The 25,043-nt window shown below is 36.3% G+C and overlaps 1 protein-coding gene across 4 annotated transcripts in view; it reads left to right on the forward strand.

The window, feature by feature from the left end:
* Window positions 1–25,043, forward strand: part of SNTG1 (syntrophin gamma 1) — a 334,747-nt gene that overhangs the window by 157,658 nt on the left and 152,046 nt on the right. For 2 of the 4 annotated variants that reach the window (XM_004939849.5, XM_419197.7), the window contains exon 2: window positions 19,329–19,383. In XM_004939849.5, the coding sequence (XP_004939906.1) occupies window positions 19,357–19,383 (27 nt within the window). In that variant the 5' untranslated portion in view covers window positions 19,329–19,356. Of the gene's footprint in view, window positions 1–5,756; window positions 5,897–19,328; window positions 19,384–23,321; window positions 23,386–25,043 lie in introns of those variants that run through there. The other 2 variants (XM_025147957.3, XM_025147956.2) reach the window with 2 other exon arrangements.

A 25,043-nucleotide genomic window follows, 5' to 3' on the forward strand; every position in this document is an offset into this window, starting at 1 on the left:
AACAGAAGTGTGGATCTCAAGCACACTGATGTGTTTAACATCTAAGCAGTTCAAATGTTCTAACTTGAATTCTAATTCTGCTGCAGCAAGCTAGTCCTGACACAGTTTTGTGAAATGTGAAAGGAGAGGTGGTTGAGGAAAAAAAAAAAGAAAGGAGTATTAGTCAGTGCTCTAATTTAAGGACCCTCTGAATTTTTTTAAAAAGCACACTTCCAAGATGCTTTTATCCATGTTTTAGAACAGTATCTCTGCAGATTTCTAGCTGGGGGATTACAGAGCACAGAGTATAGGGTTGTAAAAATTCACTTTATTCCTGACTTAATAAGAAGCATGAGAGCAATTTCTCAAATCTGTTTCGTTGTTTAAAGCACAATCGTTGTGCCATTTGTCAATGTAATAGTTGAAGGACAGTTAGCTGCTAAGCATTACCAGGTTTATTATGTATCCTTTTCAGAAGTTACAGAAAATGAAGAATTTGCCAAAGTGGCTGAATTGAAATAGAACCAATATAAGTTTTTTGCACATTTATTTAAGTAATGATATCATATGTAAAAACAAACAAACCCTACAAGCATAAAACTATAAGCAATAAGTTTCATCCTGGCACAGCTAATCTGTCAAATGAGCTGCTTATTGAGAAACAATTTATTTTAATGACCTTACGCAGCAGATAACAGTGTCTCACTTCTTGCAGTTTTTCTTCCTTTTTTGAAGCAGGAACTTTTTAGCATTTTATAGGGTGTTTTTTAAATGTCCTCTGACTGATACCTGGTCAAGCTTATGTTGCATCATTCTGTAAGTGTCTAAAATTGAATATACTTGAGCGATTTGTGTTTAGGATGTGGAAAAGGCAGTCTGCTCTATTATTCTAGTGTCATTTTATTTTCTGTTTTTGAACTACTCGTGGACTTTGGAAGATGATTCTTGTATCTGGATTTAAAAGGAAGAAGGAGAAAAAAGTTTATAAGGCTTTTCAAAGTATATTAGATTAAATGACCTAGATTTGTTGAAAAGTTGATAAATATGATACCTTATCTTCAGAATTCAGAAATGAGAAAAGCTGTAGTGCTTGAAGTACTTGAAGCAGGAGAATTGCAGCACGGTCAGTCAGTTCAAGCTTTTGTGTACTTGTATAGTATATTTCTAATAGTGTCATCTAAGACACTAAGACATCTAAGACTCTAAGACACTAAGACATCTAAGACTCTAAGACACTAAGACATCTAAGAGGGGTACATATTTTATGTTTTTATTATTTTCCAGCTTGTTGGTTTTTTTTACCTCTATGCAAGTCAGTGCAAATCATTACTATTTCCAAGGAACTTAAGATAAAACTTAATACAGAGAAAAATAGTTCATTCACACATAACACACAGATTAAAGTTTAAGCTTTGTCACGGTCCAAATATCTTATATGAAAAAATAACCAGTTGAAATAGTATGTTGATTTTATGTTGGTTTTGTTGTTTATTCTCCTAAATCTCCTCTGCTGAAAGTGAAAGTCAAGGAGAGAACATCATAAAATATATTGTACATGATTAACTTCACTAAACGCAAAGGAATTACAGTTTTGAAGCATGTGCTCTATTAATGAAATCATGAAAATTAGTGTAGTGAAGAGTAACTTTTTTAAGTCTTGTGGCTGAAATCACGCTATAATTTTACAGGAAGATTTTAGGTTAGATATTAGGAAGAAATTCTTTATTCAGAGTGGTGAGGCACGGGCATGGGTTGCCCAGAGAGGTTGTGGATTCCCCATCCCTGTTGACATTAACGGCCAGGCTTGATAGGTTCCTGGACAGACTGATATATAATGGCTGGCAACTGCCCACGGCTGGGGGGGTTGTACTAGATGATCTTCGAGGTCTCTACCATCCCAAGTGATTCTGTAATCTATCACCTCTGATGATCAGGTGACTCTCACGCATATCTGTAGAGGGTTGTAAAGTATCTCATATCTCATAGCCTGGAATTAATCTTTATATATCTATATCTATATCTTTTAAAACAAAGGATGATACAAGAAGAGGAAGAAGAAATAAAGAAGGGAAGTATGTAATACAGTTTCTAGATACATCAATATAACAAAGCTGTTTAATGTTAGATTTTGAAAAATAACCTCAGTGTTCTCTGGGACCAACTGAGCGACAGCTTGAATGACAGCTCAAACAGTTAGACTAGTTTATATTGTTTTTTAAGTACATTTTGCCGTATTGATGGACTGTGTGCTATACTATGCAGCCTTGTAAATATGAAATTTCCCTCCTTGAAACTCTCCAGTAATTGCTATAATAGTGTATGTCAGAGTTTGTACTTTATATTGCTCATGTGGGCTATTTGAGATTCCTTGAGTTCCAACAATTGATTGTCATTTACAAAAATGTCATCTTATATCTTTATAACATGGACTAGTACTATTTATTTTTTATGATATACTCAACAATGCAATTCAAATATTAACACCAAATTAGGAAGTCTCATTAAATCTATTACTTCTGGAAGTTAGCTAATCCCCAAATAATTTTGTCTTCATAATTTTTTTATACATAGGGAGAAGAAAATCCACCTTCAGACTTCATTGTTGTGAATGTTGAGTTCAGTAAGATACTTAAAATGTATTTCTAACTTTAAATACTTGAGTACTTCTAAATGCTATTTTTACAAAACTGTTCCTTGGGAAGAAGGTAGGAAGAGAAAAACAGAAACAGAGAAAGGACCTTGAAGAGACCAAAGTCTGCTCTCCTGATGTCCGCAGTAGTGAATTTACTTTGCTCATCCCTTTCTGCACTAAGGAATGTGAACTCCACTATTTCAGGGTCACTACAGCCAAGCCCACCTTTGAACTTTGCATTCCCCGCCAGTCCCTCCTTGCTGGTGAGAATGAGGTCAAGCATAACATCTCTCCTCAGTAGCTCCTTTGTCACTTGGATAAGGAAGTTACGCAACGCAATCCAGGAACCTTCTGGATCTCATGAAGACCAGGGCTGCTTCTATCTATCTACACTCTATATGACATCCAGGTCATATGCCCATATGCAGACCCCCATTGCAATGTCACTCATCCCTGTCCTCCATTTTATCTTCACTCATAAGCTCAGATGGAGCTCCATACATTCTAGCTGCTTATTGACATGGAGGGTGATACCTCCCTCCTTATCTACCCTGCACGTTTTTGCTAAAAAGCCTGTATCCTTCCATTTCAGTGCTCTAGTCATGGAAGCCACCCGCTGTGTCTCTGTAATGCCACTGAGATCAAAGCCCTGCAAGCATGTGCACAGCTCCACTTCCTCTTGTTTATTCCCCATGCTACACACATTTTCATAGAGGCATTTGAGTCCCTGACAAAGCTGACTTACTGTCTATCGTCATTGAAGAGTTAGTGTCTTGAGGGCTGACAAGCAACTAGCCCAGGGAAAGACAAACTGCTAAGCAGCTGTGTGTTATCAGATATACTGAAAGGAAATAAAAACAATGCAGTCTAGTGAAGTGTAATTTGGCAACTTGAGAATGTATATACTTCAGTTTTCTGTGGGATAAATTCTGAAGATACAAGCTTTGGCATCCTGCCCTGTTCCATGAGGAACAAAATGATTAATTGTACTGGCAATTCTAAAATCATTTTTGAGGAGTTCACTGCAACTGAAAGGTCTTCGTAAAAATCCTGTACAGAACACTGCTCTCAAGACTGGGGAAGGACTAGTCTGTTCACCGCTGGGTAGGAAGAGCTAAATGTTTTGTTTGTTTACTGAGTAGAAAGGCTTAGTGGCTGAATGTAATGATTGACAAACAGTACTCCAAATCCTTTGATAAACTCCTCTGTACATAAGAATATGTGTTTTCATATGGCCTCATGTCACAATAATCTGTCAGGTGTATTAGGAACAGAGGGAGAATTCAGTAAGGGAGAAGCACGGCTCAGTGAAAGGCATAAACAGAGGAAGCATATGCTTTTGATCCCATATGATGAAAGGTGGGATAACAAAGTTTACTCTTTAAAAGGGAATCTGTCCAGGAATAAATTTATAGTTTTTTTTTTTTTTTTTTTTTTTTTCTGGAGAATACTGAATAGAATTGAAGTTTGCTGAAGACAGATTTGGAGTTTGTTTTCCTTTCTCCTTGGTTTTCTTAAGCTCTAGAAAATATGAACTGTAAAGAGAAACTTGGATATTTGCTTTTTCAGTCTTTGTGAGGACCATTATCTCATTCTCTACAAGAACTGACATGGTAACTCACATGATGGCATGCCATTTCTCTCACCGCTGATTGCAAGAATTAAAAACACTGTGGATGAAAACTTGGATGGATATTTACTAATTGTCAGACCTGTGAATCTTCCACAACTAGTGTTCTTGTTCAATGGATAGGTTACAAATTCTCGTAACAGCACAGTATTTTATAGTGACTATTAGTCACTATAAAATGTGTCACATTAGTCATAATATTATAATATTGACTATTAGTGATTGTTAGTACTGTTGTCTGAAAACCACTGCTATAAAACACTAGTCAAAACAGCAAGAAATGTAAACATTTCTCACTGAGGGAACCATTTTATTAGACAGCCTGATGGCTGTTAAAATAGTGGAGGAATACAAGAACCTGGAAACTGTGCTGTTGCTAGGAGAGTTAATATAAGCATATCGCAGAAGAAATCTCAATTTTCAATGGAGAAGCATTTTCTAGACACAGAAGCATGTCTCTAATACCTTCTTTAGCATTCTGGTTTTCACTTCATTTTAAATTGTGCTCGATCTGTTATGCTCCATAAAGAATTCTTTGAAAATATGGTGAAGTATCACAGACACAGCATGTGTAGAACAATATTTCTGAAGCTGGAACCTTCCCAAAGGATTCCCACTCAATGTCAGTATTTATACTTCACAATTTTTTTTTTTCTTTCCTACATGCATTCAAGCTGAGGTAAAGCTGTTTGATACCAGGGTGTCCTAAACTAACTCACTCTGTAGCGCATTCATTAATTGGCAAAAGGATTTATACTTTTGTGGCTCTGGCTAACAGAGCCCTTGACATTTATTTTACAGAACTCCTCCTGAGCCATCATTTCACACTGTCTTTTATCAGTCCCATTTAACTTCTCTAGCATTTACTCTTGGTATGTCCTTGTAATTTACTCTGATGCCATTTTTGTCACACTGAAAGTAAGAGGCCAGTCTTTTCCCTGGGCTATGCGGATGTCAACATTTTCTAAAAATAGTCATGTATTTTGTTCTGCTGCATGGTCCTAATTTAGCTGAGCTTCCTGCCGTAATCGTTCCTCTGTGACAGGTTTGCCAAATCCCAGATCCTCAAACATACTGTACAGCCCCATAACACCCATATTCATTTCCTGCATCGCTGTGTTCTGGTAACATCGGCTCATTCACTGTAATTCAGTGTGTCACTGGACATCTGTACAGAGTTTGTTCGCCTTAGATCTCCCTCTTTCACTTGAATATTTCTACACTGATAAGGAATGCTTTTAAGCAATAGTGATTCAGGTAGTACCCAAAGCTGCACTTAAGCAATTTGTTTTCAGAAGGCATGTCACAAGCAATGAACGCTGATAGTTCTGGTAATCGTATGAAAAGATTTTGAACTATGGCAGAGTTATTGTAACGACGTAACTGAAGATGTAAAGAAAGTATCTCTTAATACATCTCTGACCTGCTCTTCTCAGCTTTATTTCCTATAGCCAGCTCAACCCTAAGATGTGTGTTGTTTCCCTTTCTGCAAGTTTAATCTTTGTTTTCCAGGTCAGCTGAATGTAGGGGGGAGAAAGGGGAGAAAGAAAACCAACTGGGATCCTTCATATACCTGAAAAAATATCCTTTCGCTATACCAAGTAGAATATGGAATACCACTGATGAAGAAAATAGTAAGATTTAACTTTGTAAATGTGAGTTTGATCAAGCTGACATTTAATAAGATCAGTTTTGAAAAAGAATGTGTAATTTGGAAATGCAGATGATTTTATAAAACATACATCTATTTCCTCATCTCTCTGCAAGGTAAAGACTTCTTTAATATTCATTTTCTAAAATTCATAACTTGTACCACTCTTTCCTTATTATCTCATTTCCTGTTCTCCATTTTCTTCTCTTTCAGATCTTTTTCTTTACATGCCCTTTTTCTTATCAACAATCTCAACTTTTCTTTCATATTTTTATCTTCTTATTTAAAAATTATTTTCCTCTTTCATAGATTTTTTTAGAGTGGCACTATGTTGTATCTATTAACACACTCACATTCTGAATAGTTTATAGAAGTTTCTTTCCTGCTCCCATTGTGGGAAGATGTGCTGAAAAAGTACTTATACCTCATCCAGCTCCATAGCCCCACAAGGTGGGGGGATGGAGTCTTTAAACTGTAGCCTTTCTATTCCCTGAAATAGATTTTAAACTGAATAAAGGAACTGTGACCTGAACTCTGTCCTCTCCTCTCCTCTCTTGACTGAGAGTCTTGGAAAGTAAAACAAAGGGCAAAACTCCTGCTTAGCTTCGGTAACTGTGTCTGAAATACACAAGTTCTTCAGTACTGATTTAGTGTACCAATATAAATTTATACCTATTACACCTCTGTAATTTAGAGGCTTTTTTTTTTTTTTTTTTTAATCTGGAGACTTATTACTTTCAACACTTACGTTTAAAATCTTTCTATAAATTATAAGATGAAAAATACTTGAATTAAGCATAGCTATGCTCTTGGTACTGTCACTGGTAGGCTTGGAACCTTCAAAGCTATCATTACAGCTACTGTACCAGTGGCTGTGATATTCTGCTGCTTTTTGTGAGTTTCTACAAAATGAAACTCCTAGTGTATATTATTAATGAAACTGATTTCTAACATTGAGAGTGGCTGCATAATGTAGCCTATATTGGTAGTATTTAACAGCCTTATCCTTCAATTAGGAAGGCTGCAAGAAAATTGCCTGTTGAGAATGATTACATACTAATTACTCAACCATGTTGTCTCTTGTTTTGAAGAGTACTAACTGAAATTGATTAAGCTCAAAATACTTACAGCATAACAGTATGTATAATAAAATACTAGCACTGCTTAATTTTAGTATTTTGTACTATAAAACAGGTGTAATACTATCACAACTATAGAGTTTTGAGTTCTGATTTTTGGCTATCTCCTCTCTGGAAGCAAGTGCTCTATGGTGGTTACAGACTTTTATTTTCTCTCTCCTGAGGATTGTCTCTTTTGTCTCTCAACTTGCCCATTGTCCAGAAAGTCTCCCAATTGGCCTATCTGGCTAACTCCTCTGTTTTGGCCTACAGAGTTTCCCCTCTCTCTAATTTCTATTGTTATTTTGTTTACATTATTTATTTTATTTTATTTTTTGCAGAAGTGCAATTTAATCTGTCAAAATTCTAGAGAACAGACATGAGAACTGTAAGGCTTTTTAAAGCAAGACCAATAGCTTTTAATTCCTCTCTTCATTAAGTAAATGAATATGCCAGTCTTTACCCTTGTTTTCAGAGACAGCTAATCTCTTTTGCCCATACTATTAAAAAAAAAAAAAAAAAAAAAAAAAAAAAAAAAAAAAAGGATATGTACTAAGAAGCGTGTAATAAAAAAAGTTAAAACAATTAAAGCTTGTCTAAGTTACAAGTGAATAAAAAGATGGAGTTTTTATGACAACCATAGTTCAGAGTTACTAATATTAGTCTCACCGACATTATAATTAGCATCATGACTGTGTCCAAGACTTTATAGCCAGAGAAAAATTTCTTACGACTTCCAGTTTTTGCCATCCTGGCTCTCAATGAGTTTAATAGCACATTAAGTAAAAATCAAAGCAGAGCAATAGTGAGGTAGAAAATGAGATAAACAAAATGGCTGATTCCCATGAGGTGGGTAAATGATTGAATAGTGGCGGTTCCTGTAGCTATCCACCCACATCTCCTGGCACCAGTGTCATTGCCTGGTGGGTTGGTATTCCTAAACCAGCATGTTTTACCACTAGTCAGTGGTAATCTGAATCAACCTCTGTTTTCAAGAGGGGAGCAGGCTGTATTTGGTATTTTGTTCTCCTAACTTCTATACCTCTATGGCTGGCATTGTAGCCTCCAGAAGAGAACTGTGTGGACATCTGGGATGACCATTTCACCATCCCAATCCAATACAGTGCCATACAGAAAGATTTTCAGTGATGAATGCTGCTGTTACAGAGAAGGAAAGGGCTGTTTTCTGATTAGTTTTCAATTTTCTCACTGACTGTTTAAATTTGTTTATTTTAATTTTGCAGTGCTTAAAGTACTGTGTTTTCCTCTGTGGCATATTTTGCATATTTCAAGTTCTCTCATATATTTTGACAGTGTACCACTGCAGGACCATTCTGAGAATAAATAAACTTGACTTGATGATATTATAGCAGTACTGCTGTAAGTTCCTGCTTTCTGGAGTTCAGAGGAGTTAAAGAGGCTTTCGTTGCAATTATAGAAAAACTCAACTGAAAGGTCTAATTATGCTGATTGAGTCAAGTTACTGATTGTTTTCAGTAAGTGTTGAATGTGTTGTATATGCTGTCTGAAGAAGTAACTGCTCTGAAAAAAAGATATATATGATGAGGACCACAAACCATGACTGTGGTATCTCTAATGGCTAGAAATACCTATATTGTGAACAGTATATTTGAAATTGGTTACTGTTGGTTTCTCTTAACCTGAGGAAAATTAATGTTCTAATGGTAGATACTGGCTTTAAAAGTGACTTTGCAGATAAGATGATACTGGACTAGCAGTGGCAATAATCCTTGGGATTATATATCTATATGTAGATATAGATATATATATATAATGTAGCTATGGTTTCCCCAGAGATGGCAAACAAATGGTGATTTTAATGATTTTAATGGTGAGCATTCATTGTGTGTGAATACTTGTCATAGGAATTCTTAAGAAGGAAAGCCACTGTTGAATATGGGATCTGGTAATAGAAGCTGAGTTGAAGTTCTGACTTCAGTCTGAAGCTGCATAATGGTGTTTTAATCATATTACTTTAAATTGACCTTTGTTATTGGTTTTATTTTTTCCAAGTTATTCCTGTGATTAACTTGGTTATTTATGGAAAACCTCTAAGTTCATACTTGAGAAAAAGAAAAAAAAAAAAAACTATGGAAAAAGTTATTGACATTAAAGATCAATGACCCAACAGAATAAGCGACAAAATTTCTCTGGGCTGAATTACAATCTCAAGATTTCTTAGCCCATATAAATAAGAAGTGTGAGTCTTTGGCTCCTATAATCTCCAGTTCCATAAAGATGGATTTCTCTTGTTCTCTCTCTCTCTTTTTTTTTTTTTTTTTTAATGAAAGTTACTTTTGATATTTGAGTTCAGTCATTTAAGATGAGTATGCCAGCAAAGAATATTGATTTGACAAAAACAAGAATAACTGGTTTCTTCTCTTCTTCCAGCTTGTAGTGACCTAGTGTACTCTCACGCTATCTGCCAATCTCCCTACGTAATTTCCAGGCATATTCCCCTAACTTTTCTACTCCTGAATACCTGAATTCCATTTCCAAATTACAGTAGAACTATCAATTACTAAAATAGGGATGACAGTAAATGCCAACTCAAAAGCAAGCTCCAAATATCAAACAAACACTGAAAGTTAATTGATGCCAGGGTTTTTACTGGGCTGTCTTGTTTATTGCTACCATCTCCAAAGAAAAGACTAGTAAACCCAGTGTCCTTCAAAGCTGCATTTGACATCCCTTCTCAATAAGGTATCCTCTTCTACTTGGGTCAGGTAGTAGCTTATGAAACACATTCAGGACAGAATTCTTATTCATACTTATAGATGTGACAAGAAAACACTTGAAAACCCTACTACAACTCTATCTCAAAAAATTTACATGTTGATTACATTGTGATATATAGCCTGGTAATTCAAAATATGTCAGGCAGTGTTTTGACCTCGTGAATTTTGAATGGGAATGTTCTTTCTAGTACTCCCAATTATTTCATAAAAACAAATGGTAAAGTAAAATGAAAAAGTTTTGGTGATTAGTTGAGTTGTGAGTCAAGCAATGTTCACTCCCTTGAAAACAAAGAAAGGTAAATGCTGTTTAGGTTATGAAGTTTCAAATGAAACTTGGATTTTTATTTTTTATTTTTCTCTGCCTTGGGGAAATTTAAAATGACTGGTCATTTCATTGTCAATGAACTTAATAAATCTTTTGAATTGTTTTTAATTAAATTTTGTCATTTCTTTCAGTTGTGCTTACCCTGTTATTTCAATCTCTATCAATGTGTACCAGAGCCTGTGATTCAAATGGTAGCATATGAAGAGAAATAATTCCATACCTGTTGAGAAATCCTGTTTTTCATTTTCCTTGATATGTGGAAAGCTTATCAGTCAATTAACAAAATGCAAATATGTGCAGCTTTTTACAAATATTGACTGGAATCAAAACATTCATGTGATGCTTTAACTGATAAAATGAATAACTTTTCTACTACCTCTGGTATTGTGTCCCTCCTTCACATAGTCTGATTTTGCTTGCCATTATTAATTGTATATTATTATTTTGATTTTTAAGCATGACTTTTGCCATGTATTATATGGGGGAAAAGCAGATTTTTCAGGTTTCAATGTGAAATATTTTTTCCCATTAAAGAGCTTCTGAAATAAACTTGAATCTGTTACCTGCATAGGAGTGTAAATATATATATATCAGTCAGATATTTATACAGAATCTGAAAAATCCCAAATAAACGTGGTATTATTCTGTTTCCATTTAGTGAAAGTCAAAGCGTAACAGAATAAAATTACCATCTTTAAATGATACACCATGTTCTTGTACTTATGAATTACATCACATATGGCCTTTTGAAAGATATAGTATAATCTTATATATCTTTTGAAAGATAGAAGTATATATAAGAATATATATATATATAAAGATATAAGTATAATACCGTTCCATCTGGGGGAATTCATGCAAACTAATTGATTGTATTGTCCAAAATCACATAATCATTAATACTTAAAAATGCAGATAGAGCCTCTTAAATAGTTTCTGGAAGAATTTATGAGACCTTCTAAGAATTCTTAGGCATCAGTGTATTCCACTTCTTTTTGTCCATACATTTTGCTAAAATACTGCATTGCATTTGTATACATACCCTTTAATACATGCATCCAAAACACAGCCCAAAGAATAGAGCAGGCTGAAGCATCTACAGCAGTTAATTTTTAAACATTATTCAGTAGTCAATAAGGCTACACTTCCCTATGGAAGAAATGGAGTAGTAGTCCTGTTTTCAGAGAGGAAATATAAATCAGGTTGTGGTATTGATTTCATAGTTTACTAGTCTGAATCTGAGGTAGTGGAGCAAGGAGTTATGGAAAGCTTGTGATTGAATTTTTTGAAAACAAAAGTATTAAAAAACACTTCTAGCCCAAACAATTCCATAACTATGTCTTGTATTTTACCACTCCCTTATGCTGTATACAAGTTTGTGTAGCCAAACTCATTTTCTCCTCTTCTTATTTGTGAATTAGTTTGTTATTGCGTCAGTCCAACTTCTTTTGCTTACATAGGACTCTGGACTTCATAGCAAGAAGTCGGTGTCTCATTATATTAGGTGTTGATTAAACGTATTAAATTTAGGGTAAGACAAAGGCAAAACTTATATTGAAGTGTGACTTTTCTATTAAGCATTATCCTACCTTCTCGCTAATTTGAAAAAGCATGCTAAATTTTAGAAGTAGAAGCATTCCTGTCTTAAGCTTAGTTCTAAGCTTAGTTCTTTAAGCAATTCCCAAGAACCCTGCTGAATAAAACCTCATGAGTCTTTACAATTGATAACTGATTTCCTTACCTTTCTTAGGAGATAGGCAAAATGCAGTTTTGATTTTTTAACAGAAATTAAATCAAAAGGTACAACGTGATATTGAATGTCTCACTCCAAACTATTTGCATTAGGCATAATGCCAGAGGCATGAAATTTATACTTGACTGGGAATCAATTGCCATGGCAAAGGAATTGCCAGTATCTCTTTTATAAGGAAGTTCTGTGTTGAGAGATAACAGAGAGAAAAAGCAGACTGCAGTAACAGATAGTCAGAGAACTACTGTTTGTCTTTGGTAGGAAGCACAGTTATTTAGGTAAAACTGAGAAATTGACCTAAATTATGTAACAGTTCATACTGCCTTCAGAGAAGCTTAGAATATGTGGATATTTATCCTCTTTTGAGCCTCTGGTATCTATGCTACATCTGTTCAAAATTAAATGCATAATTGAATTCAGATAATTCTGGAGAATCATCAAAAGATAAAACTGGAAAAGTGAAAGTACATTTATTTTTTTTTTTCCCCAGCAACATTCCAGGCTTTAACACAGAGCCAAAGTTTCTTGTCCCAGTTTGTTGTAGAGCATTCTCCCCAAAAAACCATGCAGTAGCAGTCCACTGACATTTAATCTTGCCATTTCCAAATGGTTCTCCTGTAGTACTGCTTTTTGCCTGTGAAAGATCACGTGTTGCATTGTTCTTTTTATTTTGCCATTTCCATCAGTTTGCGTTTGCCAAGTCATACCTGCCTGGGTTCCATGTAGGTGTTGTGTGGCACCAGATAACTTTTGATGTAAATAATACTGGAATGTATAACCATGAGTCCAGTATAACCTCATTCAGTTAATACCACCTTGAGGTTCACTTATTTTTGAATCGTCCATAACTGTGCTTGCTGATTACAAATGCTTGCAATTAAAACAATAAATTATGACTAGCAAGTAAATATAATTCTTATTTTAAGTATGGTAACATGAATTAAACATTTAGAAATTTTGTTAGCTACTAATTGCCAGCTTCAATTCTTTTGTGCTTTGCCCAGAGCTGGATGTTTTGTCTAAAAGCTTTGCCAGGTGTTTATGCTGCTCACGGACACATACACACACACACACACACACACACAAAAAAAAAAAAAAAAAAAAAAAAGGTTTCTCCAGGTTTCTGAGTATGTTTCAATAAGAATTAATTCATTGAAGTTGAAATGCTGTGTGATTCCGCTTTTGTATTGCATTCTACGAGAGAAGTAAGGTGTGTTTGGATATGGGGAATACGTTCCCAGCTCACAGATAAATTTTTCAACAGATGGGTCCAGTATGCTACTACAGTAGATGACTAAATACATTATGTTAACTGATTGTAAGTAACTCTGTTTTCAAATGAAATATAATGGAAATAGCCTGGAAAACAGTAACAGAATATGTTAGCAACCTGGGGTTACTAAATGGTTCCTATGGATTCCTGTACTGCATGCATGGCTCAGAAAACTGTTCCAGCACAAAATACTTTGTGGCAAGCTGTCCAGAATAGAAAAGGGTTTGTGAAATTTGCATTTAAAGTAATACCTCTGTTTCCCCAGATGTTGGGTTTTTTTGTTTGTTTGTTTTGTTTTGTTTTGCTTTCCCCCTTTTAGGCAGAAGGGACCAGCTATGCTATGAATAGAGGATAATTAATAATAAATTCTAATAAATTTCTCTAAAAACACGCTGCACAGCTACATAGAAATGTACTTCATTTCCCAGGACACAAAAAAAATGAGATTTGATTCAAGTATCTCCAGAAAGTGGAGCACAGATAATTTTTTTGTAGCAATGAAGGCAGGAGAAGGACTTTCAAAGGTATACCTGTAGATTATTAGTTAATAGCTGTCACAATTGGTTGCAGATGCCTATATTTATGCCTTTGAAACATGGTTTTAGCCTGCTTAGAAGTAAGCAATTCAGACAGTGAACATTCTTGTGACTGTAGTCTGCGTCTATATAAATAAGCTTCTTCCAAGTTCAAGTCTTTGTGAAGATGCAGACAGATAGCTCTCAGAGTCAAACCACCAGACAGATCTCCCCAGTTCAAGAAGGTAAGTATTAAGAGGAGAAAAAGATTGTTTACTCAGTTTTCCAAGAAAAAAATAATGTGATTTTTCCCCACTGAGTAAGAACGATGCAAGATGCAGTGTTATCATATGATAATTCAGTTGTGTTTGACAATACATCTTTTCTCCATTAATTTGTTATTTTTGGATACAATATTCTATTCTTTGCAACAGTAACCAGTACAAAACCTGTGTTTTGTACTGCTGCTCCAGTAGTACCCTGTTTAGCTTGTGTTATTTTGAAGACTTTACAAAGTGTTTGTTATCACTGTCATGCGTCCATGAAATTTTCTTTTGGTTTGCTATCTTATTTTATTAAAAATACTGGAACATTCTGTCACAGTGAAATTGCATCTATCATACTATTGGAGTATGGCCTGATTTATTATAGGAAGATCTGAGCATAACTCAAGTGCTCAATGCATTATCCTAAATGAAGCTTTGTCTCTGAGGGCTGCCTTAGCCTTCAACTTTGCCATTATGTTTTAGCCATTGATTTCCCTTTAGAACAAAAATGCCATAATATTACAGCTCAGTAAATGCTTTCTTTGGTATTGAATAACTGCTTGTTCTGTCAAGAGGGTGTCAAATTCTGTTCCCAACCTGTCATTCATGTGCTGCTTCCTATACATCTATCAGTAGAAATGAGCTAAATAAGTTTGGTAACTCAGTTTTTGAGGAAGTACAGATTGCAAATCAAGTAGAAAGGAAGCAAAGTAACTTTTTGAAGTATGCTTGTTTACATAACCTTGGTTGCATGTCCCAAAGCTGTTCAGAGGAAGCCTCATTTTCTCTTTTAGCCATTACTTCACTTTGAATGAAATACACTGCTCGTGCTTCGCCCTATGCTTGTGTACCAGACCCTGTCCTAACACTGCTTTTTTTCCTCTGCACCTCAGCCTTTCATAGCCACAGACAGGTTTGTTGTTGTTGTTGTTGTTTTTTCCTTTTTTTTTTTTTCTTTTCTTTTCCTCACTTTATGGAGCACAGTTTGTTCCAAAGCAATTTATGGATGGGGACGCAAAAAGAAAAATAAAATACTCATGCTGAAGGTGTCTCTGGTATGTTTGTGTGAGACTGAATGAAGCTCTTTGGAGAGCTAGAAAGGTGCTCAGGTAAGTGTGGCTGTGATTTCAAGATAAGGGCATTGCTGAGGTTAGCCAAAGGCAGGCTGAGAGACATCAGTCAGTGGTGGATTTCACAGCTTATTGTTTTTAAAATGCTTTGGTTTTAGGATTTCTTGGTTTTATATGTATATATATTTATTTTATGTATAACAGAAGGAGAAAATTACTAATCATTAGAACATTTTACCAGCATAGCATCATAAAATGTCTGCATGATGCATTATATGTATTCTTGTGATTTAATAATCTAGAGAGTTTTTCCAGGGAAATAGGGGAAAAAGTGGAGTTTCTGAGCTGATGTATGAGATAATGAACTTTCTAATCTTAGCTTCTGTGTGCTGTTTCCAAAATATCAAATGTTAAAAAAATTGCTTGATGGACTGAAAAAAAAACCCTTTGATAATGGACTTGATTTCCACTCTGTACCACAGCCAAGAAACAGTTGGAAACAGTGCAATACAGAAACAGTGCAAGCCATGCTGCAGAGATCAGTGACTGAATTTGTGATGTGTGAAAAACAGGTACACTAACTGCAGAAAATGTGGTTTTGTGCTGAGAGTTCTGTAGTTCCAGATACACATCTTAGACATTGTTTTAAATATTAGAAGATCTTATCATCAATCTTGAAAAACTTCCTCCTGGCACCTTTCCCAGAGGAAGTCTCAGAATCCAAAGGCAGAGGACAAGGAAAATGTAGAACTGCCCACTGTAAGAGATCAGGTTCAAGACAGTATAAAAATCCTGAAGGTGCACAAATCCATGCATCCAGTGATCCTGAGAGAACTAGCAGATGAAGTTGCTAAGCCACTCTCCATCGTATTTGAAAGCTCTTGGCAGTCCAGTGAAGTTCCCAGTGGCAAGAAGAAGAGAAAAATAACTCCCATTTTTAAAACGGGAAAAAAAGAAAACCCAAGGAATTGCAGTAGTTCTCACCTCCATCTCAGTTAAGATCATGGAGCAGGAGATCCTATTGTAAACTATGCTGAGGCACACAGAAAACAATATGACTGGGAACAGTCAACATGGCTTCACTAAGGGCAAAACGTGCCTGAAAAATTTGGTGGTGTTCTGCAACAGGGAGGAGTTACTGTTGCCATCTACCTGGACTTGTGCAAAGCATGTGATACTGAACCAACACTACATCCTTATCTCTAAATTACAGATACATGAATTTGATGAATAAACCAAGTGATAGACCAAGTGGAGATTGGTGACAAGCAGTTTTCCTCGGTGGGCCTATATTAGGACTGGTACAATTTAGTTTCGCTGTTAGTGATGTGTATAGTGGGATTGAGTGCATACTCTGCAAACTTGTTGATAACACCAAGCTGCATGGTGCATTTGCCATACTAAATGGAAAAGATGCCATCCAAAGGGACACTAACAGACTTGGCAGGTGGGCCCAAGAAAAACTCATGAAGGTCAACAAGGCCATGTGCCAGGTCCTGCACCTGGGTTGGGGCAATCCCAAGAACAAATACAGGCTGGGCAGAGAATTTGCTCAGAGCAACCCTGAGAAGGACTTGAGGGTCCTGGTGGATGAAAAGCTTTACATGATGTGGAAATGTACGTGCACTTGCAAGCCAGAAAGCCAACCATATCGTGGACTGAATCAGAAGAAGCATGACCAACATGTTGAAGTAGTTGATTCTTCCCATCTACTCTACTCTCACGAGACTCTATCTGGAGTATTGCATTCAACTCTTCAGCTTCCAGTATGAGAAGGGCATAGGCCTGTTGGAGTGGGTCCATAGGAGGGCCATGAAGATGATCAGATGGCTAGAGCACCTCTTCTGTGAAGGCTGATAAAAGTGAGGTTATTGAGCCTAGCAGAGAGAAGACTTCAGGGAGACCTTACAGCAGCATTCCAGAAGCTGTGGATGCCTCATGCCTGGAGGTATTCAAGACCAGGCTGAATGACACTTTGGGTAACCTGGCCTAGTGGAAGGTGTGCTTGACTGTGATACGGGATTGGAACTAGATGATATTTAAGATCCCTTCCAAACCAAACCGTTCTATAATTCTGTGAAACCTTGTGTGTAATCCTCCTTGGGAACTAAAGAAATTATTTCAATACAAAGTGGATGTCAGGAGAGTATTTGTTGTATTATAATTTTTTTATGTGTAATATATCATGTAAGGAAAATGAAGTGTCAGCAGGTAGACTTGCCAAATATTAACAGATAGAGAGAGGCAGTATTTATAATTTGTGAACTGTCCTCAAAAATAACAAAACAGAGTGCTGAAAGTCAATGCTTTTGTTTGCCATGACATCGCTCAAGTCATAGGATAGAGAACTGTGTTACTACCGCTTTTCATAAATAACATCATCCAGCATATTAGGTGTGCTAGAATAATCGTAGTGATTGTGATGTTTAAAAGATCTTTTTTTTCTTTTTTTCTTTTTCTTTTTTTTTTTTTTTTTCAGTAAAGCTGATATTCATATGAAAAATCATACCATATTCACTAATTATCTGAGCAAATTAAAATTTATTTTGGGTCATGAGCTGTATATAGAATCACCTTAGTTCTTTACTTTAGTTCTACATAGTAATATAAATATTTATTAAATGAATAGATAAATACATTAATAATGCATGAAAACAACAAGAGATGAAGATGGAATATTGTTTAGTTGTGGGAAACACCTGGGTTAAACAGGATTTACATTAAAGTGTAACTAAAAAGTACCTGAAGAGAAGTCATCACTTATTGTGGAACCAACGTTACCTGAAAGTTGCAGGACGTTTAGGAATTAGTAGAGCATAAATGGAGACACTTTTTTTCTGAAGCAGAAATTACTGACTTGATATAGTCAGGGCCTAAGAAAGGATAACACTGTGCAGAACTCCAATTTATATTTTAAAGATGCAAAAGTTTCTGGTTCTAGAAAGCTAAAAAGTTCACAAAATACTTAAAGTAAAGCCTCCTTCCCATTTCAGCTTACTCAGCTGTGAGAAGGCGAGTTTATAAAAAAGACAAACTCATTTCATAATAACTGTCCCTCAAGAGTGAAAAGCCTTCAAAATTGTAATAGTGACCTTGTTTTTCATGAGCATTTTGAGAGCAGAATTAAAAATATAGATGTTTATTCATTCTTGGTGCACTTGTAAAGCTGACAAGGAAGTAATGATGCACTATAACCTAGCCAAAGTAGGCTAGCTCTGCTAGAAATAAGCCTGGTGCACAGACTGTGAAACAGACAAAGCTCAGTAAATACACGTGTGTGCAGTTGGATTTAATAAAACTAAGTACAAGGCAGTAAAACAAATTAAGATGCTTAAGAGATTAAGATATTTTTAATTAAAATTTGCATTTTTGTATTATGTTTTTTTTTTTTAATTTCATTTTAAGCTTATGCTCTTAGGTTGGAGCTTTGAGTACTAAATTTATACAAATAATTGTAAGCACATGATTCATTCAGAATAATAAAAAAAACTACTTGATGGGAAGGATCTTGTTACGGGTTTTGCATCTCAGGGAATTGAATGAAGTGTCTGTTTTGCTCAGAAAGTGTTTCCTGGAAATGTTTTATACAGAAGGCTTAGAATTTGCATTGTAGAACCGGGAGCAGGACACTGTTCCGGTCCTCTGATAAAAGTCTTCTCTGGTAGCCTTATCTCATAAATAAATGAATGAATAAGTGTGCATTGGGATGAATACACTTCAGGTAAAGTTCTAGCAAAGTAATAATCACAGGATTTGGTATGACATTTTGCCAGCCCTCACACATATTCCTGACTTTTCTAACATTTGTTTTTTTCCAACTCATAAATATTTCTGCAGTCAACACACTGTTAGATGATACTGGCTTCCATGGAGAGATTACGTATGTTAATAAAACGTGAAACAAAGGTATTGATTCCTGATGTTTCTTTTGCTATGGGAGAAAAAAAAAAAAAATCTCTCATGGTAGAGAGGGCATTCTGAAGATCAACTCTTAACTGTCTCTTTCTGACGTGTTAGTTTCCAGTATGCCCTTACTTTTGAAAAGAAATGAAAAATAAACTCATTCTTGCAATATGAAAAAAACAGAATTGAATGCCCCATGGGAGGGACAAGATAGTGGGAACAGAAAAATACCTCTCTGATCATACCCAGTGAAACCAGGTTGTGTACTTTATAAGGAGCAGACATTACTTACAGTATCTTATGCTTCCTAATCCTTTTGCAACTTTGATCATTTCTCTTTATAAGGAATGACTATAACTGGACCTGACAAAGGCTAGTTCAATTGTTCAGCTCAGACAGATAACTTATGTTTTGCAATATCTTTTTCATTCTAATGAAATATTTCTCTCTATTTTAGACAAATATCACTTGCTGTGTCATAGCACATGGATTTCAGGACCACCTGCGAAGAGGTAGGATCAGATATTTTTCTTTTCAAACAATAGTCGATTCAAAATCAATGCACTTTTAATCCTTTTTATATGCTAACTGCCCCCCCCCCCCTCCTCTTACCCGCTTTTTCTGCAATGAGAGGAATTATATAATAAGATGTAAGTTATTCAGTTGATTGCTTCGTGGTGGCAGGCAGACTTTGTAATAGAACATGAAAGAATTTTCCCAGGTGTATTCATCACTACCCCTCACCTCTGTCCCTTCCAATTTACCTCTTTGGGCACAGTGTAGGTGCAGGTATCTATGTTTTGTGTGAGCTTTGCCCGTAGTCTTCACCGTTTATATTTGAAAGCCTGTACATGAAATAAAACATCAGTGGAGTCCCAAATCTCTCTCTGTTCAACAAAATCAAAGGCAAAATGTAGGAGTATGGTAAAAAGGGTAGGGAGAGAGTGGAAGGTGTGAAAGTGACCCAGATGAAAAGTACTTCAATTTTAATTTGATGAGATAAGAGAGTAATTTTCCTATAGTATACATATATAGTTTCAAAATATCAATATAAAGTAATTCAATTCCCCCTCCACTAACGATGGGGGAAGTGTTTTTTTTTTTCTTTTTCTGTATTATTTTTAACTTTGTCTTAAAGAAGGTAAATAAGATATATTTGGATATGTTATTCTGTGCACCAAGTCTTCTCAATGGTTTCCAATTGACAATTTTTTTTTTAAATATGCTTACACAACTTCATTTAAACCAAATTGTGTTGCAATGTCCAGTCATTTTTAAGATAAAAAAAATCATTCAGTTGCCTTTATACTGAGAATAGCAAACAGAGATTAGGAAGGTCATCGTGTCTTTATAGGTGACCATAATTCTATGAAAAATAGAAGTGGAAGGAAGAGAATAACAATAGGTCAGAGAACTAAATGTAGCAAAAGCAATTTTGACTTGAGAATAAATTAATGTAAATTACTTGGTGGAAGAGAATATGAGCAGGATGAAGATTATGAAATCATGATAGCCTTCTGAAAAGAGCACTGAGATTACAAAATAATATTAAAGTGAAATTTGTCTTTGGGAAGATGGTGCCACAGTATGGCACCACTATCTTGGTGCATGATGGTTGCCCACAGTACTGTGTGAGGGACTTTATACACAATCTAAATTCTGTAATGTGGTATATCCCAGATTATTTGCCTGGGGAAAAAGAGACATTTCTAATTTTTTTCTTGCTTCTTTATTTTTAATGGATTTATTCAGCAGATATGTATTATCTTTACAGGAGTTTTATGTTGTTATTTTAACTGCAGCCGAGTAGAGATTGCTTAGCAGGAATTAACTTAACTCATTGCCCAGCAGCAATAATGACAACAGCAGCCACAAAAAGATGACCTGGAATATGAGTCATGTCTTAGCCTTTAAAGTGCAAGTGTATTGTCAGATCTGTTTCATTCAGTATTTGGTTTCTAATTGGGCATTCATTTCAAATTTAGGTCTTTAAAAATCTTTGTTTGAGCTTCCATGACAGGCTGTGGAAAGACAGTGTGACTCCTCCCCTCCTAAAAGATCCATGATCTGGGAAACCTAAGCAAGCACTTCTAATTTTTAAAATAATTAAATTAAATGAAGTAGATTCAACTCCATTTTATCTGCTTTGCATGAAATTAGGTCTGTTCCACAGAATCAGTGGTGCCACTTCTGAGAAATTCTTAAAGCTGCAGTGAACTAACTACATCTTGTGTCTCAAGCCAATCAAAGTTAATAAAATATAGAGTTTCAACCTACTTTCATCAAATGCCTACATCTAAGTAAAGCATCAGTAGCCTTATGCTTACAGGTTTAGCTAAATTTTTAACTAAAACCTCAGCACTAACATTTTAAGATATCCTCTACTTTGGTTGTTGTTAGAGGAAAATATATCAAGCTGTATCTCATGGCCCAAGAGACGTGGCCACTGCAATTCTGTAGCCCCAGATCCAAACAATAGAGAAGATATATACCCAGTAGGCATATGCATACAGAGTTAAGATGTATACCCATTAGGCATATGCACACAGAGCACACATAAACACTACATACATGCATATAGATGTACATATGTATGTATGTGGCCAGCCACTTGAATTATGTGAGGACACGCAAAGCACTCACATAAACACAGATGGCACCAGCAGCCTCATCCAAGCTTCTTCTCTGGCTGAGCAAGATAGATTTCCATTAGAGAGAAAATACATATGTATGCATATGTAGAATGTGGGTGCTTCCAGCAGCTGAGCTTACCACGCAGTCTGCCCAGCAGCTTCCCCTGGGGCCAAGTCTCCTCAGTTGCTGGCACCTGGACATGACACATGCAAATACACACACAAGAAGCCTCTCACCCAGGAAAAAAAGTTAGAAGGGAATTCAAGAAGTTCTCTCAGAACATGACCAGTTAAATGTGCTGACCAGTGACCTATTTAGATGCAGCCAACCTCTCTTTATGTCCTTGTGCATCTATCTTCTCCCCAAATCACTTAAATCCTTCTCTTTCTCTGCCTATGACTTTTCCTTAAACTTTCCATAGTAAGTCTTGTGCAATCTAGAGCTGCATCCCTCTCTTTCGGGATCTGAAGAAAGGGAATAAGAAGGAAGGGAACAAACTCTCTAGCAGGATCTGCTGTGATAGGCAGTTAGATAGTTAGATAGATAGATAGACAGAGAGTTAGATTGGATATAAGACGGAAGTTTTTTTACAATATGGGTGGTTGGATATAAGAAGGAAGTTTTTTTACAATACGGGTGATGAGGTACTGAAACAGCTTGCCTAGAGAGATAGTGGATGCCCCATCCCTGGAGACATTAAAGGTCAGGATGGATGGGGCTCTGAGCAACCTGATCTAGCTGTAGATGTCCCTGTTCATTTTAGGGGGGTTGGACTAGATGACCTTTAAAAGTCCCTTCCAAGTCCAACAATTCAATGATTTTATGATAATGTGTTTTCATGCCACTAGACAGTGATACTCCTTAGTCCCAGAGATAGTCTGGTATTATCTCATCATAAGGAACCTGTCCCAGTGGGTTCATCACATTCATTACAATTAGACACTGGGCCTGGGGCTCTCCCAGGACGACTCTGGGAGTGGATCAGATAGGGTATCCCTTCCTCTGAGTCCTTATTTTGGGTTTCCACCTACCATGCATCTGTGTGCTTCCCTAGGCTTGTGGAAGTGGAACTTTGATAGGCTGATGGCCTCTGTGATAGGTCTGGATTAGCCAGGCAGGGTGTTACTCAGGCTCCCACCATTTGCTGTCTGTATACTTTTGTGCAGTCCTCACTGGTACTTTCATCCCCATCCTTACTAATGGCAGTAAGTGATTTGAACTGAGTTTCAACTAGCTTAAAAACAAAATATTCCTCATAGATGCACTAAAGACAAGGCACATTATTCATGATGACCATGGCAAGCTCTGTTTTTCCTAATACTGTGATGTTGATGTGGGTTAAATTCAATAAACAGCCAAATACCACACAGCTATTTGCTCACTTCTCCCACAGTGGGACACAGAAGAAGATTAGAAAGTTAAAGTGTGAGAACTTGTGAACTAAGAGAAAGACAGTTTAATAGGTAAAGCAAAAGCTGTGTGCACAAGCAAAACAAGATAAGGAATTCATTTACTGCTTCCCATTCCCAGTCAGATGTTCAACCTTTTCCAGGAAAGCAACGCTCCATCACACCTAATGGTTACTTGTTTAGACAAACTCTGTAACTCTGGATGTCCATCCAGATGTCCACCCATCCTCCTTCTTCCCACAGCTTTTATTACTGTGCACTGTATCACTTGGTATAGAATAGCACTATGGTTCATTTGAGTCATCTGTCCTGGCTTTGTCTCCTCCCACTGTCCTGAGGATCTTTTGAGAGACAGTGTTAAAGGCCTTGCTGAAGTCCAGGTAGACAATATCCACTATTCTTCCCAGATCTGCCAGGCCAATCATTTCATGGTAGAAGTTCATCAAGGTGGTCAAGGATGACTCCCCCATGGTGAGTACTCCTGTTGATTTTCTTATCCTTCATGTTTCTTGAAATGATTTCCAGGATTAGCTGTTCTGTCACCTTTCCAGGGATCAAGGTGAGGCTGACCAGCCTGTAGTTCCTTTGATGCTATTTCTTGCCTTCCTTGGAAATAAGACTGATATTTGCTTTCCTATAGTCTTCAAGCTGTTCTCCCAGTCACAATGATCAAAGATTATCACTAGTGGCCTCACAATAGGCCTTATCCCACAGGTCTCTTCCAAGAAGATCTCTGAAGAGATCAAAGTCTACTCTCCAGATGTTCAGGGTTGTGAGCTTGCTTTTCATCCTCCTCCCTGCCCTTAGGATCCTGAACTCTGTCATTTCATGGTTTCTTCAGGCAAGACTGTCCTTGACCTTCATGTTCCCAACAGATTCTTCATTGTTGGTGAGTATGAGGTCCAGCAGAGCACCTCTCTTTTGTGGATCTCTTGTCACTTGGAGGAGGAAGTTACCAACAATGCACCCCAAGAACTACCTAGATTGGTTATATCCTCTTGTCTGGAGCAGTTACCAGGTTGGTTAAAGTTGCTCATGAGGAGCAGAGCCTGCAAACATGAGGCTGCTCCTATCTGTTGGTAGAAAGCCTCATTTGCTTGTTCTGCTTTGGCTTGCTGCACACACTCACTGTAACACCACCTTCTGCATCTAACAGGATTTTGTTTGAGATTAGAGTACTAAAATTGTCTTTCCTACTTGCAGTTTGAGCCTAAGTTCCTACTGCAGATCTTACAGTCAGTGGAGCCTAGTGACCAGTTCCTCCCAAACCTGCTGACCAGCTCAATTGGTCTCTGAGCTTTAGTGACCACAATGAGCTCTTCACTTATTATAGTGAGAGCTTAGAAGACAGATGTAGTTGGATGTCAATCTCGATGTGATTCTGATGATTACTTTCTGCTGAATAATCTTGTCTCTAGACTGTGCTTCTTTTCAAGGCATCCTGAAATGGGTTTATTCTTCAATAAAATTATTCTATGTTAAACAGTTCAAAAAAGGAGGTTTTACACACATACATACTTTTTTTTTTTTTTTCTAAGGGGTTATCCTGGATTCTGTACTTATTTCCTTCACTGATCAGCAGATGTATGAGTTGTACTGATTCTTGTAAAACATTTTTTTAATTAATTTATTCAACAATTTCCAAGCCATAAGACTATCTCCACTTTTATCTTTTATCCAGAGCTTTCTGAACTCCTCAAGAGTATTTGAGTCACTGAGTTCTTTAAACTCTGACCTGAATTCTCTTGACCTTTTTCTACATTCTGAAAATTGTTGCTTAGAAGAGAAATTCAATCTCTGACTAATACTTTAGTTTTTGTATTTATGTTTTTTAAATCCGGTTTTATCCCAAAATCACAAGATGGAAAATAATAGACATTTTTGATGCCTATAAAAATGTCATGTTAACAAATATAGTAAATTTGAAGAAATGTGCACAGTAGCCTTTGTTTTATATGGTCCTATCTCTTGACCTGAATTATAATGACATAATCTACTCCTAGTAAGTCCATTAGCAATCCAGCTATTAATAAGTATTCATTTGTAGTGTCAGAAAATGAGTATTTTTGTTCTAAAATGTCACCTTAGTTCAGAAAGAAATTCATATGTACATTTGTATAATTGTACAT

This window comes from Gallus gallus, chromosome 2 (genome assembly GCF_016699485.2).
Source record: "Gallus gallus isolate bGalGal1 chromosome 2, bGalGal1.mat.broiler.GRCg7b, whole genome shotgun sequence".
Classification (NCBI taxonomy): Eukaryota; Metazoa; Chordata; class Aves; order Galliformes; family Phasianidae; genus Gallus; species Gallus gallus.